We start from the raw sequence: 15,490 nt of genomic DNA, 5'->3' as shown, positions 1-15,490 counted from the left end.
TCTCTTTCTTAGTCCTTTTTCTATTTTGAGGTTTTCTTTTTTTTTTTGATATGGACCATTTTTAAAGGTTTATTGAATTTGTTACAATATTGCTTCTGTTTTTTTATATTTTGAGTTTTTGGCCACAAGGCATGAGGGATCTTAGCTCCCTGACCAGGAATTGAACCCCCACCCCCTACATTGGAAGGTGAAGTCTTAACCACTGGATTGCTAGGGAAGTCCCTATTTTGGGGAGTTTTAAAAATTCTATCTTTGCACCAATACTATACTGTCTTAAATACTATAGTTTCATAATAAGTCATGAAATCCAGTAGAACAGTTCTTTTGATCTTTTAAAATTGTCAGAGCTTCCCTTGGCTATTTTGCATTTCCAAACACATTGAATGGGGTTAAACTATATGAAGGGCTTCCCTGATAGCTCAGCTGGTAAAGAATCTGCCTGAAAAAAAAAAAAAAAGAATCTGCCTGCAGTGTAGGAGACCCTGGTTCAACTCCTAGGTTGGGAAATTCCCCTGGAGAAGGGATAGACTATTCTTGGACTTCCCTGGTGGCTCAGATGTTACAGAATTTGCCTGTAATGCAGGAGACCTGAGTCTGACCCCTGGGTTGGGAAGATCCCCTGGAGGAGGGCATGGCAACCCACTTCAGTATTCTTGCCTGGAGAATCCCCATGCAGAGAAGCCTGGTGTGGGCTATAATCATGAGGTTGCAAAGAATCGGACATGACTGAATAACTAAGCAGGCATGCAAATTATATGAAAACTGACTTCTTTATTGATCAGAATAGTAAAATTTCACAATTTTGTATGGTTTAAGTTAGTAGAATCAGCATGTTAACTTCCATGGTAGTTCATTTGTATTTTGATTGGGGTTGCAATGAATTTATAGAACAGTAGGGGAAAATTTGACGTCCTAACAATATTGAATCTTCTCATGTATGCCTACGATACATACATTTTCTTTAGGTCTTCATTTCCTTTTACTTAATAATGTTTCATAATTTCTGTAAAGAAGCCTTATGTATATCTTTTTCTTTATTCCTATATATTCAATATTGCTTAGTTTTATTTTAGGTACTACTTTAGTATAATTTTATTTTAAACGTTTTGTTGCTGGTATATAGAAGTGCAGTTGATAAATGTATACTGACCTTGCGATATAGCAATCTAGCTAAACTTTAAAAAAAATATATTTAAAAAAACTTACTTCTATTTAACTGGAGTATAATTACTCTGCAGTGTTGTGTTGGTTTCTGCCATACATCAATGTGAATCAGCCATAGGTATACATATATCCTCTCCCTCTTGAACCTCCCTTCCACCTCCCATCCCATCCTACCCTTCTAGGCTGTCACACTGGATTTGAGCTCCCTGCCTCATACAGTACAGCACATTCCCATTGGCTCTCTATTTCTTTGCATCTTTCCAAACATAGAAAAGTGCTAAATTCCTTAACTTGAGATATCTGGTTTTCCTTTAATTTACAATAATCTTTTGGCATTCAGACTACCTGCTCTTTGTTGCAAAACTTCTATATAACCTGCCCCCAACCCTCGCCTCCTCAGAGCACTTCTCTCAAGGTTACTTGAGCTTGAATAAACCTTAAAGTCCTAAAAAATCCCACTAAATAAAACATAACTGTCAACTTAGGTTGTGAATATTTTTTAAGTCAACAATCAGTTCAGTTCAGTTCAGTCGCTCAGTCGTGTCCAACTCTTTGCGACCCTGTGAATCACAGCCAGACCTCCCTGTCCATAACCAACTCCCGGAGTCTACCCAAACCCACGTCCATCGAGTCGATGATGGCATCCAGCCATCTCATTCTCTGTCATCCCCTTCTCCTCCTGCCCCCAATCCTTCCCAGCATCAGGGTCTTTTCAAATGAGTCAACTCTTCACATCAGGTGGCCAAAATATTGGAGTTTCAGCTTCAACATCAGTCCTTCCAATGAACACCCAGGACTGATCTCCTTTAGGATGGACTGGTTGGATCTCCTTGCAGTCGAAGGGACTCTCAAGAGTCTTCTCCAATGCCACAGTTCAAAAGCATCAATTCTTCTGTGCTCAGCTTTCTTATAGTCCAATTCTCACATCCATACATGACTACTGGAAAAACCAGCCTTGACTAGACAGACTTTGTTGGCAAAGTAATGTCTCTGCTTTTTAATATGCTGTCTAGGTTGGTCATAACTTTCCTTCTAAGGAGTAAGCGTCTTTTAATTTCATGACTGCAGTCACCATCTGCAGTGATTTTGGAGCCCCCCCAAAAATAAAGTCTGACACTGTTTCCACTGTTTCCCCATCTATTTCCCATGAAGTGATGGGACCAGATGCCATGATCTTAGTTTTCTGAATGTTGAGCTTTAAGCAAACTTTTTCACTCTCCTCTTTCACTTTCATCAAGAGGCTCTTTAGTTCCTCTTCACTTTCTGCCAGAAGGGTGGTGTCGTCTGCATATCTGAGGTTATTGATATTTCTCCCAGCAATCTTGATTCCAGCTTGTGCTTCACCCATCCCAGCATTTCTCATGATGTACTCTGCATATACGTTAAATAAGCAGGTGACAATATACAGCCTTGACGTACTCCTTTTCCTATTTGGAACCACTCTGTTGTTCCATGTCCAGTTCTGACTGTTGCTTCCTGACCCGCATACAGGTTTCTCAAGAGACAGGTCAGATGGTCTGGTATTCCATTCTCTTTCAGAATTTTCCAGAGTTTATTGTGATCCACACAGTCAAAGGCTTTGGCATAGTCAATAAAGCAGAAATAGATGTTTTTCTGGAACTCTCTTGCTTTTTTGATGATCTAGCGGATGTTGGCAATTTGATCTCTGGTTCCTCTGCCTTTTCTAAAACCAGCTTGAACATCTGGAAGTTCATGGTTCACGTATTGTTGAAGCCTGAGTAGGAGAATTTTGAGCATTACTTTACTAGCCTGTGAGATGAGTGCAACTGTGTAGTAGTTTGAGCATTCTTTGGCATTGCCTTTCTTAGGGATTGGAATGAAAAACTGACCTTTTCCAGTCCTGTGGCCACTGCTGAGTTTTCCAAATTTGTTGACATATTGAGTGCAGCACTTTCACAGCATCATCTTTTAGAATTTGAAATAGCTCAACTGGAATTCCATCACCTCCACTAGCTTTGTTCATAGTGATGCTTTCTAAGGCCCACTTGACTTCACATTCCAGGATGTCTGGCTCTAGATGAGTGATCACACCATCATGCTTATCTGGGTCGTGAAGATCTTTTTTTTGTACAGTTCTTCTGTGTATTCTTGCCACCTCTTCTTAATATCTTCTGCTTTTATTAGGTCCATACCATTTCTGTCCTTTATCAATCCCATCTCTGCATGAAATTTTCCCTCGGTATCTCTAATTTTCTTGAAGAGATCTCGTCTTTCTCATTCTGTTGTTTTCATCTATTTCTTTGCATTGATCGCTGAGAAAGGCTTTCTTATCTCTCCTTGCTTTTCTTTGGAACTCTGCATTCAGATGGGAATATCTTTCCTTTTCTCCTTTGCTTTTCACTTCTCTTCTTTTCACAGCTATTTGTAAGGCCTCATCAGACAGCCATTTTGTTTTTTTGCATTTCTTTTCCATGGGGATGGTCTTCATCCCTGTCTCCTATACAATTTAACGAACCACCGTCCATAGTACATCAGGCCTCTGTCTATCAGATCTAGTCCCTTAAATCTATTTGTCACTTTCACTGTATAGTCATAAGGGATTTGATTTAGGTCATACCTGAATGGTCTAGTGGTTTTCCCTACTTTCTTCAATTTAAGTCTGAATTTGGCAATAAGGAGTTCATGATCTGAGCCACAGTCAGCTCCCGGTCTTGTTTTTGCTGACTGTATAGAGCTTCTCCATCTTTGGCTGCAAAGAATATAATCAATCTGATTTCGGTGTTGACCATCTGGTGATGTCCATGTGTAGAGCCTTTTCTTGTGTTGTTGGAAGAGGGTGTTTGCTATGACCAGTGCGTTCTCTTGGCAAAACTCTATTAGCCTTTGCCCTGCTTCATTCTGTACTCCAAGGCCAAGTTTTCCTGTTACTCCAGGTGTTTCTTGACTTCCTACTTTTGCATTCCAGTCCCCTATAATGAAAAGGACATCTTTTTTGGGTGTTAGTTCTAAAAGGTTTTGTAGGGCTTCATAGAACCATTCAACTTCAGCTTCTTCAGTATTACTGGTCGGGGCATAGACTTGGAATACCGTGATGTTGAATGGTTTGCCTTGGATGAACAGAGATCATTCTGTCATTGCATCCAGTACTGCATTTGCAGATCCAGATTGCATCCCAGTACTGCATTTCAGACTCTTTTGTTGACTATGGTGGCTACTCCATTTCTTCTAAGGAGATCCTGCCCACAGTAGTAGATATAATGGTCATCTGAGTTAAATTCACCCTTTCCAGTCCATCTTAGTTCGCAGATTCCTAGACTGTTGACGTTTACTCTTGCCATCTCTTGTTTGATCACTTCTAATTTGCCTTGATTCATGGACCTAATATTCCAGGTTCCTATGCAATATTGCTCTTTACAGCATCGGACCTTGCTTCTATCACCAGTCACATCTACAACTGGGTGTTGTTTTTGCTTTGGCTCCATCCCTTCATTCTTTCTGGAGTTATTTCTCCACTGATCTCCTTTAGCATATTGGGTACCTACCGACCTGGAGAGTTCATCTTTCAGTGTCCTGTCTTTTTGCCTTTTCATACTGTTCATGGGGTTCTCAAGGCAAGAATACTGAAGTGGTTTGCCATTCCCTTCTCCAGTGGACCACATTCTGTCAGACCTCTCCACCATGACCCACCGTCTTGGGTGGCCCTGCATGGCATGGCTTAGTTTCATTGAGTTAGACAAGCTGTGGTCCATGTGATCAGATTGGCTAGTTGTCTGTGATTGTGGTTTCAGTCTGTCTGCCCTCTGATGCTCTCTCTCAGTGCCTACCGCCTTACTTGTGTTTCTCTTACCTTGGACACGAGGTATCTCTTCACGGCTGCTCCAGCAAAGTGCAGCCACTGCACGCTAGTAAAGTAATGCTCAAAATTCTCCAAGCCCGGCACTAGTAATATGTGAACTGTGAACTTACAGATGTTCAAGCTGGTTTTAGAAAAGGCAGAGATCAAATTGCCAACATCCGCTGGATCATTGAAAAAGCAAGAGAGTTCCAGAAAAGCATCTATTTCTGCTTTATTGACTATGCCAAAGCCTTTGACTGTGTGGATCACAATAAACTCTGGAAAATTCTGAAAGAGATGGGAATACCAGACCATCTGACCCACCTCTTGAGAAATCTATATGCAGGTCAAGAAGCAACAGTTAGAACTGGATATAAAACAGCAGACTGGTTCCAGATAGGAAAAGGAGTACGTCAAGGCTGTATATTGTCACCTGCTTATTTAACGTATATGCAGAGTACATCATGAGAAATGCTGGGATGGGTGAAGCACAAGCTGGAATCAAGATTGCCGGGAGAAATATCAATAACCTCAGATATGCAGACGACACCACCCTTCTGGCAGAAAGTGAAGAGGAACTAAAGAGCCTCTTGATGAAAGTGAAAGAGGAGAGTGAAAAAGTTTGCTTAAAGCTCAACATTCAGAAAACTAAGATCATGGCATCTGGTCCCATCACTTCATGGGAAATAGATGGGGAAACAGTGGAAACAGTGTCAGACTTTATTTTTGGGGGGGCTCCAAAATCACTGCAGATGGTGACTGCAGTCATGAAATTAAAAGACGCTTACTCCTTAGAAGGAAAGTTATGACCAACCTAGACAGCATATTAAAAAGCAGAGACATTACTTTGCCAACAAAGTCTGTCTAGTCAAGGCTGGTTTTTCCAGTAGTCATGTATGGATGTGAGAATTGGACTATAAGAAAGCTGAGCACAGAAGAATTGATGCTTTTGAACTGTGGCATTGGAGAAGACTCTTGAGAGTCCCTTCGACTGCAAGGAGATCCAACCAGTCCATCCTAAAGGAGATCAGTCCTGGGTGTTCATTGGAAGGACTGATGTTGAAGCTGAAACTCCAATATTTTGGCCACCTGATGTGAAGAGTTGACTCATTTGAAAAGACCCTGATGTTGGGAAAGATTGAAGGCAGGAGGAGAAGGGGACGACAGAGGATGAGATGGTTAGATGGCATCACTGACTCAATGGATATGAATTTGGGTAAACTCCAGGAGTTGGTGGTGGACAGGGAGGCCTGGCCGGCTGAGGTTCATGGTCGCAAAGAGTTGGACACGACTGAGCAACTTAATTGACTGACTGACTAAGATAGTTGAATATGTCTGTCTGATGTCTGGACTCCCTCAGGGGTTATGTCTATTAATTTCTTTTTATACTGTGGATAGGTCATTTTTGTTTGCTTTACTTGTAATTTTTTGTTGAAAAGTAGTCCCTTTGAATATTATAATATAGCACTTTAGGATATCATTTTCATCCACTCATCTTCCAGGGTTTATTGTTGCTGCTTCTTGTCATTCATATGGTTTGTTTAGTGACTTTACTGAACAGATTTTTAAAAGTTTGTATTCTTTGTCATGGGTGGCTACTGAAGTCTCTATTCTGTTAGCTTGATTGTCAGCTGTGATTTGACTGAGATTTTCTTAATCTCCTGGAGCAAACCAACCAACCAAATAAAAGAAGTCTCTCAATCTTTGCAGATTGGCTCTGTTGAGGCACTCTTTCAGTACTTGTCCAGACAACTTCAGTGACTCAACTTTTGTGTCCTACTTGCACAGAGCCTGAATTAATCAGAGGTGAGAGGGTCTTTGCAGGTCTTTTCTGTGCATGCTTCCAGCCTTGGGTTTGCATGTGGCTTTTAGATTTTCTCAGTATGTAGAAACTTTCTAAAGCCCCCACCCCCCTGGTATCTTCTTTTCCAGCTTCTTTCATCCCAGAGTTTTTGGTTAGTTTGTTGCTTGTCCCGATTGTTATCCCTTGCCTCAAGTGGCAACTGCTAATACATTTGCCTTTAAGTGCTTTTGATAAGTACAATCCAGGAAGTCACATCAGCCCCCAGAAAGCTCTAAGGCAGTCAAAACAGAGGGAAACATTTGAGCCAGTCTTTCAGTGATCCATTCAGCAGACAGGTCAAAACACATAACTACAGTTCTTTGAGAATAAGATTTGTGTTGTTCCCTCTGGTACTAGTAACCTGCACCAGGAAGGCAGGTGATTGTCCTGAAGGCCACCATGGGTCTGGGAAATTGGGGAGGGAAATACAGGGTGAGTTAGAACACACCATAGAGTTCCCTTACCAAAATGCAGCAGTTTGGCCTCCTTTATTAAGCATTTCCCTGGTTGTTCTGTTTTTAATTAGATTTCAGAGTTCCAAAAAAAACGGATTCTGATGGTTTTTGCCATTTTATTCATTGCTTTTGTGGAGAAGTGGAGTTTTAGAGTTCCTGTTCTACCTGTTTTGGTCTACTCCAATCTCCCAACTCTTTTTATGATTGCATCAACTTTAACCTTATTATAACATTAGTAATAAAATAGTCTTTATTCCTTTAAAGTAATGAAAGTGCCTTTGGCTTTTGCCAACAAACATTGCAGTTTTAATTTTTGAGCCATTTATTCTTTATTTCAAGGGAATATCTTTTTTTCCTGTTTAAAATTTTTCCTATGATCTACTTGTAAGAGTTTCACAGTAATAGGCCTTATAATTTTGAAATCTCTTGGCTGTCATATGTTTTTATATTGAATGTTATTAAACTATACCGAATTTGTCTTTTAAATTTTTAAAAATTTTCATCTATACTCATAGTAAAATTGTTCACTGATTTCATATAGTCAGATTTTGACTTCAGGAATTGGCTACTTTCTCAAAATGAATTAAGTCTTTTATCTTTTTCTTTTCTTAGAAATATGTCCTTTAGGATTAGATAATTTTTGTTCTTTGAAAGTTTGAAATAATTTACTTCTAAAACTATCCCAGCTTGCAGCCATTTGAAGGGAGGGCAAAGTTTTTTGAAGCTCTTTAAAAATTCTTCCCTAGTTATTGCTCTATTCTGGTTGTCTACTTCTTGACTTGAAGGGGATTGCTTACAGGAAGAACTTTCCTGGTGGCTCACTGGTAAAAAATCTGCCCTGCAGTGCAAGAGATGCAGGAGACGCAGGTTCCATCCCTGGGTCGGGAAGATCCCCTTGATCTTTATTATTTGATGATTAAATCTTACCACTATAGAGACAGGAATGGGATAAAATAGTAGCCTAGGTGTGATCTGATGAGAATCTTCAGTATTGAGGCAGTGGAAATGAAAGAAGGAACAGATGCGAATGTCAGTGTTTTTGAAAAATTGACACGACTTAATGCTTCAAACACATTGTAGATGACACCCTACGAAAAATATTGCTAAAGATTTATTCTGTAAGATTTTAAGTTCAGAATTATATGTAGGCTTAAAAGTTAATTAATATTCTTTAACAAATAGAAATTATTAAAAATAAATGTAAGATTTTATGTTCGTTAGAAGATACATAAGACATTTCTTATGTGTGGTGTAAAAAATATTTTGCTCCAATATAAAATATCCTGAGTCTTGGTGCTTTTGAAAGACCTCTGTTAGTGGCTGCACTCTTTATTTCAAATTACCATTGTTTTCATATTATAACCTTCCTGAGCATCTCTTTTCCTCCCCCTGGGTTTAATTTCTTCAGAGCAGGCAGCCTAGTAGCTTATTCCTGTTTTTCCTTAATTGTCATTTTTATTTTAGTTGTAAAAACTGATTTGCTTTACATTATTAATTGAAGATTGGATTTTCAGAGTTGATCTAGGTCAATGAAAATTTAGGAACTGAAGTCAGAAATTAATGGAGATAGAATTCAACTCATGAAACTGATGCAATATCTTTTATGCATGTAGATAGAGAAATCTCCCATTTATATGGGTGTATTTTATTGACACACATCTCTGATAAATATAAGAGATATAATAAATTCATAAGCATACAATTAATATATAACATTAATAAGCATAAAATATTTTATTGTATATTTATAATGAAAACATTTTATTATATATATTTATTTATAAAAAGTTTATATCTCTTTTGCTGTTAACATTATGACTAAGCTTTCCTGGGAAGCAAAGAGAAATAACCACCAATTGTTATTCAAATATAAAATTAGTTGTATAGGTTTGCCAAAAAGAGAAAATTTATATTTTTCTGTACATGTTAAAATGAACCTTTCTCTTTTTCTAGGATGTACCGAGGGAGAACATATTTTCAACGGCACTTTTATAAGCAAGCAGTTCAAGATCTTTCTATTGCAGTTCACTTAGAGCCTAATAACTGGTTAGCATTGTATTATAGAGCCTGCTTATTTAGGAAGAGTAACCCTCTTAGGGCGCTGCAGGATTATAGTGTTTCAGGTACTTCACCTTCAATGGCACATATATGGGGATTTAATCTGAGGTTCAGCAGCTCACTTTCATGGAGTGGGATACTAATGTGGGATAACTAATGTAATATGTGTATTATTGTATGGTTTTATATATATATACACACTAATGTATATTTATATAGCACATATATTTTATACTTGTAAGCTATAATAGTTTAGCTAAAAGTGTTTCTAATAGTCCCTTTTAGTGTGTGTAATTGTGTGTGTGTTTACGTGTGTATAACAGTGGCAAAGAGAGAATATCATATCAAAGAAATCTCTTTCTATATGTGAACTTCTGAGGCTATTTCTGGAAATCTAGGCCCATTTCCTAGTCATCTTGCTAAAATGATAGTGAATTTTCCTGGTGGGATGAGTCCCACTCCATAGGCCCAGCCGATGGATTAGTCAAATTCTGAGTTTTGTAACCCTTAAACTAAAAATGCGAATCCTCGGTAAGAGGATGCCAACAGGTAAAAGTGGCCATTTCTACCTATGTGCCAGTACATTCTTGGTCCCCAAGTATGTCCAGCACAATTCTGGATAGAGAATAAGTGCTCAGTAAACAGTGTCCAGCTGAGTAAATTAGCCCATCCTTACTGGCAAATTCCAGCCAGGGTTCAACACTCCAGACATGGCTGTGTTCACCTGGGTGCAAAGTGTTAGAATCCCGACATCCTTGATGAGGCAGAATCTAGAGCTTAAGGAAACCCCTAGACCCTTAGGAAGAGAATAGAACGCTGTTCAGGGAAGTCAATAACAGGTGATCATTTATTGATATCTCTAAGTCCATCTGACTTCTGAAGTCACCCTTCCCACGAATATGCAAATAAAATAACTCAGAGCCCATCCTGTGTGCCGAGAGGAGTCTAGTGTCCTCCTTTCTATTGCCAACGATTCCTGGAACTGAGGATTCTTGTTCACTTCTCTTGTAATCTTTGTATCGAATTACTCCTCTCTGATTGATTCTCCATTTTGGTTCACCAGTTCACTTCTCATGGTTACCATCTGTTACTGAATGTTTTAGGGGTCGTTGGATAAAGTTAGCACAGATAATTCAAAACTGAAGGTTAAAGACCCTTATTTCTGAAGGTTCATCTTTTATTAGTCTCTGTCAGCCCTGTACATCTGCCATCTGGCCAAACCCCTTTCTTCCTGTTCTTCCTAAAAGCCGCTTTCTCATATTTCCCTCTTCTCCATGTCTTGGGTTCCTTATCCCCTCTTTTCTATGCCATCACAATAATACAAATCCTTGTCAGTTGATTATTCAGAGCTGACCAACTTTATTTTGGCCTCAGTCCTTTCCTATAGGTTAGCCTAAGGAGTTTTATCTTTCATTAAATGGGCCCTCAAGATATTTCTCTAAGCTAATAATAATATCTAACATTCATTAGACATTTCACAACTTTCCAGGCAGCACTATTCTAAATGCTATGTAGGGAGTGTCTCAATTACTCTTCAGAATAATGCTATGAGGTAGGTACTATTATCATCTCCATTTTACTGATGAGAAAACCGATGCACAGAGGGGTTAAGTAATTCTAATACATTTCCCCCGCCCCGCCCCGAAGAGAATGTTTCTGTTTTCTAGAGCAACCACCCAAACTGCAGCTAACTTTCTCCTTGTTAGACAGTCATACTGTAAACTGAGCAGTCAAATAACCTTCAAGTGATTACTTAATCTGTGTGATCATTGCTTATACTCGGTATACTTCCCAGAATATAGTACTGTGAATATTTGTGTCCCAGCCTGTGAACATTATGTATCTTTTTTTGTTGAAAACTTTCCCTTTTTAGCTAGAATGTGCTCAAGAAACTTGGAAGATGTAGATTATATGTTGTGTAAATCTCATCTAATTCACTGCATGTTTTTGAAAGTTGAGGGGGAAACGTGAGATGACCTCTAGACTGACTGGTTGTTGTTCAGTCGCTAAGTCGTGTCTGATTCTTTGTGATCCCATGGACTGCAGCACACCAGGCTTCCCTGTCCTTCAGTGTCGTCTGGAGTTTGCTCAGACTGCTGCCCATTGAGTTGGTGATGCCATCCAACTATCTCATTCTCTGTGACCCTCTTCTCTTCTGCCTTCAATCTTTCTCAGCCTCAGGATCTTTTCCAGTGAGTTGTCTCTTTGCGTCAGGTGGCCAAAGTATTGGAGCTTCAGCTTCAGCATCAGTCCTTCCAATGAGTATTCAGGGTTGATTTCCTTTAGGACTGACTGACTAGACTGGTCACTGATGAGGACCACACACCCGGAGTCCTGAGAGGAGATTACTTGTGCCCTATGCTTCTGTTATTTGGACATGCATAGCCAACTTGCCTGCCTTAACTCCAAGGTCTGTATGCACTGGAGTGGTCTCTTTGAGCTGCCTTCCTGGTTTATGTGTATAAGCCTGGCCTCTGCTGTCTGTCCCAGTCTGGGCTTGTACCTGTTGTTTGGCCAGTAATGATGCCTTCCTGTGTACCTGATAATAACAGGCCATCAAGGGTAACAGCACCTTTCTGACTGCAATTCACTGAAGTGAATCAGAGGTCAGATTCTAGGCCCATCTTTGACATTGGTTTGCATGGGCAATGTGGACCTTAATCTTTTCATTTGTAGATTACCTGGATTACCACCAGGATGTCTTCCAGCTCTAATGAATTTGTGAACCAGGATAATCACATTATTATTTATAAACAAATATACTTTTATATGTGAGTACTATCTTTTACTCACCAAGGAGTTACACCCATAGATATGTTTTATTTTATATAATAATAAAAAATAAAAATAATCTGTAGGAAGGAGTATAGGATAAAATATAACTCAGATATGTTTGCTCACAACCTGAATAAGATATATACCTTTATTTTTAAGCTCTCATAAATGATGGCTACGAGAATCTTAGTTGTTTCCTACATCGCGGCATACTCTATGCAGATCTAAAACTTTGGTGGCTAGCTATTTGTGACTTTGAAGCCGTTATTTGTCTAGAAAGGTATGTTTTCTTTTTCGTTTTGACTGATTTCACTTTTGTATAAAATTAAGAAAGTACCAAAAATGCAAGAAAAAGCTTTCTCCCCTCATCACTAGTAACTTTGTAAAAATGAGACAAATATAAAGTCATCCTAGAATTATAATACTACTTCCAAAAATAAGATTACTTCCAAAATAAGGACTGTTCTCAACATCTGTTTGCCTCAGCTGCTTCTGCAAATTTTAGGGATTGAATGGGTTTCAGGGAAGTTTATATGCATGGATAACAAAATCAACCAGTAATTAAGAGCAGTTTGGGGATGACCAGGTTAGAACTTTTTGAAGTTAAGTTCATGGAATTGTCATCAAGTTCTAAAATAATGGCAAAATATTCTGTTTGATATATCATTACAATGTTCAATATATGACTCAATGGAAGGAAATCCTCTGTTTAGAACTTCTGACTGCATTTTGTTCAGTAATGCAGAAGAAAAAATCAAATACCATTAGAATATAGGTTCAGGAAGAAACAGACTGAAGGTTATATACACTAGTCAGAAAACCAGACTGTAAAAACAGAATTTAATTAAGTAATTCTCCTTCTTTCCAAAGAAGCATTCATTAAAATGGAGGTTGTCAGAAAGGTAACAAATTATGCCATTTTTGTGCCATCTGACAGACTGCTTACTTAGCTTCTTTGGGGTAAACATGGAACTTGACTTAGGAACGTCATGGAGCATGGCTTCATAGTGGCCACAGTGGTTTTCTTTGGGATATTTTTGAGTCAGGAAGTGAAAGAAGTGAGTTTCACTTGCAGAAAGCCAGAAGAAAGTGGGCAGTAGGCAAAGGATCAGGACTTCTACAAAGTTGGGCTAAAGATGTACAGTTTCTTCATTTTGAAATAGAGGCATGGAACACAATTTCTAAAGTTCTACATTTTAAATTGCTTCGAAGAGAGAAAAACAGTATTTATTTGATATGGAAAAGCAGCTGGGTTAATAACTCTGTGGAGAGGATTTTTAACCCTAAGCCTTGCTGTTTCTTACTGTTCCACACCCTTTCTCAGGGAAAATATAACATAGACTGAGGCAAAAGCTTTTGAGGAAAACTAAGCTTGTTATTCAAAATAAGTCAAGATTAAGTAAAGAAGAGTGAAGTACTGCTAAGAGTCAAGAAGGCTTTAGGAAATCTATTCCTAGGACAAACCCTATGGATGTTTATTCCTTACTAAGGATTTTATGAAGGTGTTTGTAATTTTTAATAGAAAGTAGTTAACTGATTTACTTTGCTTTAGTAAAACCCTGAGAATGAACCCTTGAATAAATTGCTGTATGTATTTTATTAGGTTCATTTATAATTGGAAAACATTTGGAATAGTTAAAATGTCTAAGAATATTTTGCTTTGCCTTTTTTTTTTGAAGAACCATTACTTTGGCTTATATAAATATTGGCCTCATATATCTGCTACATCTGGATAACTACATTGAAGCCACTTCATATTTTTCTGAGGCTATTAGACATGACCCTATGTATATTCAAAGCTATATTTGTCGAGCAGAAGCCTATAGTAAGGTATCTAAAGTTTGAGATGCTTGATTTTTTTTTTTTAAAGTTTTCATGTTCTGAATAGTTGTTCAATAGTATAATTTAAAATATATCTGTGTATTCTTTTTCAGCTAATTACAGAGCCCAGTGCATTTATAAGCAATGCATTTTAGGTATTAAGTAGATTCAGTTAATTAGAATTGCCCACTTATAAAGCCTCTCCTGATTCAGTGTGAATTTCTGTCTTTCATTTTCTTTTCTTTTTTTTAAAATAATGCCTTTTTTTCTTATTACAAAAGCAATATATATATATATATATATGTAATATATGTATGCAAATAATAAATTAAAAACTATCCACAATCTTATTCTCTATAATGAGACCTATGCACTGGATGGGATCCAAATCATTCACATTTTCCTTTAAATTTGGTTTAAATTTTAAAAGTTATTTAAATTAAAAAACTATGCTTAGTGTAAAATTCAATCAATGCAGTGAATAATAAAAGTTCTTCCTGACTCCAACCAAATTTTACTTTCCAGAGATATACAGTGTTATCTGGTTGTGTCTACTTTTCAAAGCAGATATTCCTTTCTACTGCTCCACCACTAACCACCCTGTCCAAGATACTGTCATTTCTCACTGGTTATTGCAGTAGCCTCCTGGTCTTGCTGCTTCTGTTCTTTATTCCTTTTTGATGGATTTTCAAAACAACAGCATAATGATCCTGTTAAAACATAAATCAGATTATTTTCCTTTTTTGCCTGGAACCCTTCCATAGCTTCCCTTATGTGATCAGCATAAAAGCCAAATATCCTGCGGAAGCCAAAGGTCTGCAAGAGTTCATGTGAACCGGCTTCTCGTTACCTTTTGGCCCTCATCTCCTCCAAGTCCTCTTCTCACGTAGGTTTCAGTCAAGATAGGCTGTTATGCTATGGAAAAACAACAACAACAGACAAAACTCCAAAGTCACCATTTAAAAATAACCAAAGTTTATTTCTTGCCCACACAACATGTCCATTGGGAGTTTGCTAGAGGCTCTGTTCTCATTGTCAGCATCTCAGAAGCCAGTGTGACTAGAGTCCCACTGGAGTCCTTACCTTCCCGATGGTGGAGGGGGATGACCCTCGGCCAGTTTGGTGGTGTCCCCAGGGAGAGTTTGCTCTTGATCCCTTTGGGAAGGGATGGGGGTGGAGTGTGACCCTTTTGTGTCACTCCCTGTAGATGGAGCTGAGGCCTCATGCAGAAGTTTCCTCTGAGCATGCTTAGAAACCAAAGCACTAGCATAATACCAAGGTGTAAGGACATATATTCAAAGACTCATTGTGAGGGGGCACATATCTCTTCACAGTAATGGTTGAGTAAATTACATTGTATTTATACTCTAGAGCATTATGTAGTCAGTAAAAAGAATAATTAGAACTATACCAGCTGATTTGGAAGGATTTCCGAGATACTCTAGAGCAAGATTTAGAAGAGTATAAAGTGTGTACAGTAAGATCCCATGTAGATGAAACAGTGACAAACCAAACCCTGTGTATGTATATAGAAGAATACCTTTGCCTACAGTGTGGATTCAGCCTCTAGGGTAAATC

The 15,490-nt window shown here is 38.3% G+C and overlaps 1 protein-coding gene across 1 annotated transcript in view; it reads left to right on the top strand.

Moving 5' to 3' along the window:
- The window catches only part of TTC6 (tetratricopeptide repeat domain 6), a 175,590-nt gene that overhangs the window by 113,905 nt on the left and 46,195 nt on the right, over positions 1 to 15,490 (top strand). The window contains exons 15-17 of the mRNA XM_043490117.1: positions 9,212 to 9,381; positions 12,251 to 12,371; positions 13,771 to 13,921. Coding sequence (XP_043346052.1) covers positions 9,212 to 9,381; positions 12,251 to 12,371; positions 13,771 to 13,921 — 442 coding nt within the window. The remainder of the gene's footprint in view (positions 1 to 9,211; positions 9,382 to 12,250; positions 12,372 to 13,770; positions 13,922 to 15,490) is intronic.

Source organism: Cervus canadensis, chromosome 17 (genome assembly GCF_019320065.1).
Source record: "Cervus canadensis isolate Bull #8, Minnesota chromosome 17, ASM1932006v1, whole genome shotgun sequence".
Classification (NCBI taxonomy): Eukaryota; Metazoa; Chordata; class Mammalia; order Artiodactyla; family Cervidae; genus Cervus; species Cervus canadensis.
Note: the sequence above shows the minus strand (reverse complement) of the source record. Positions and strands in the feature narration are given on the sequence as shown.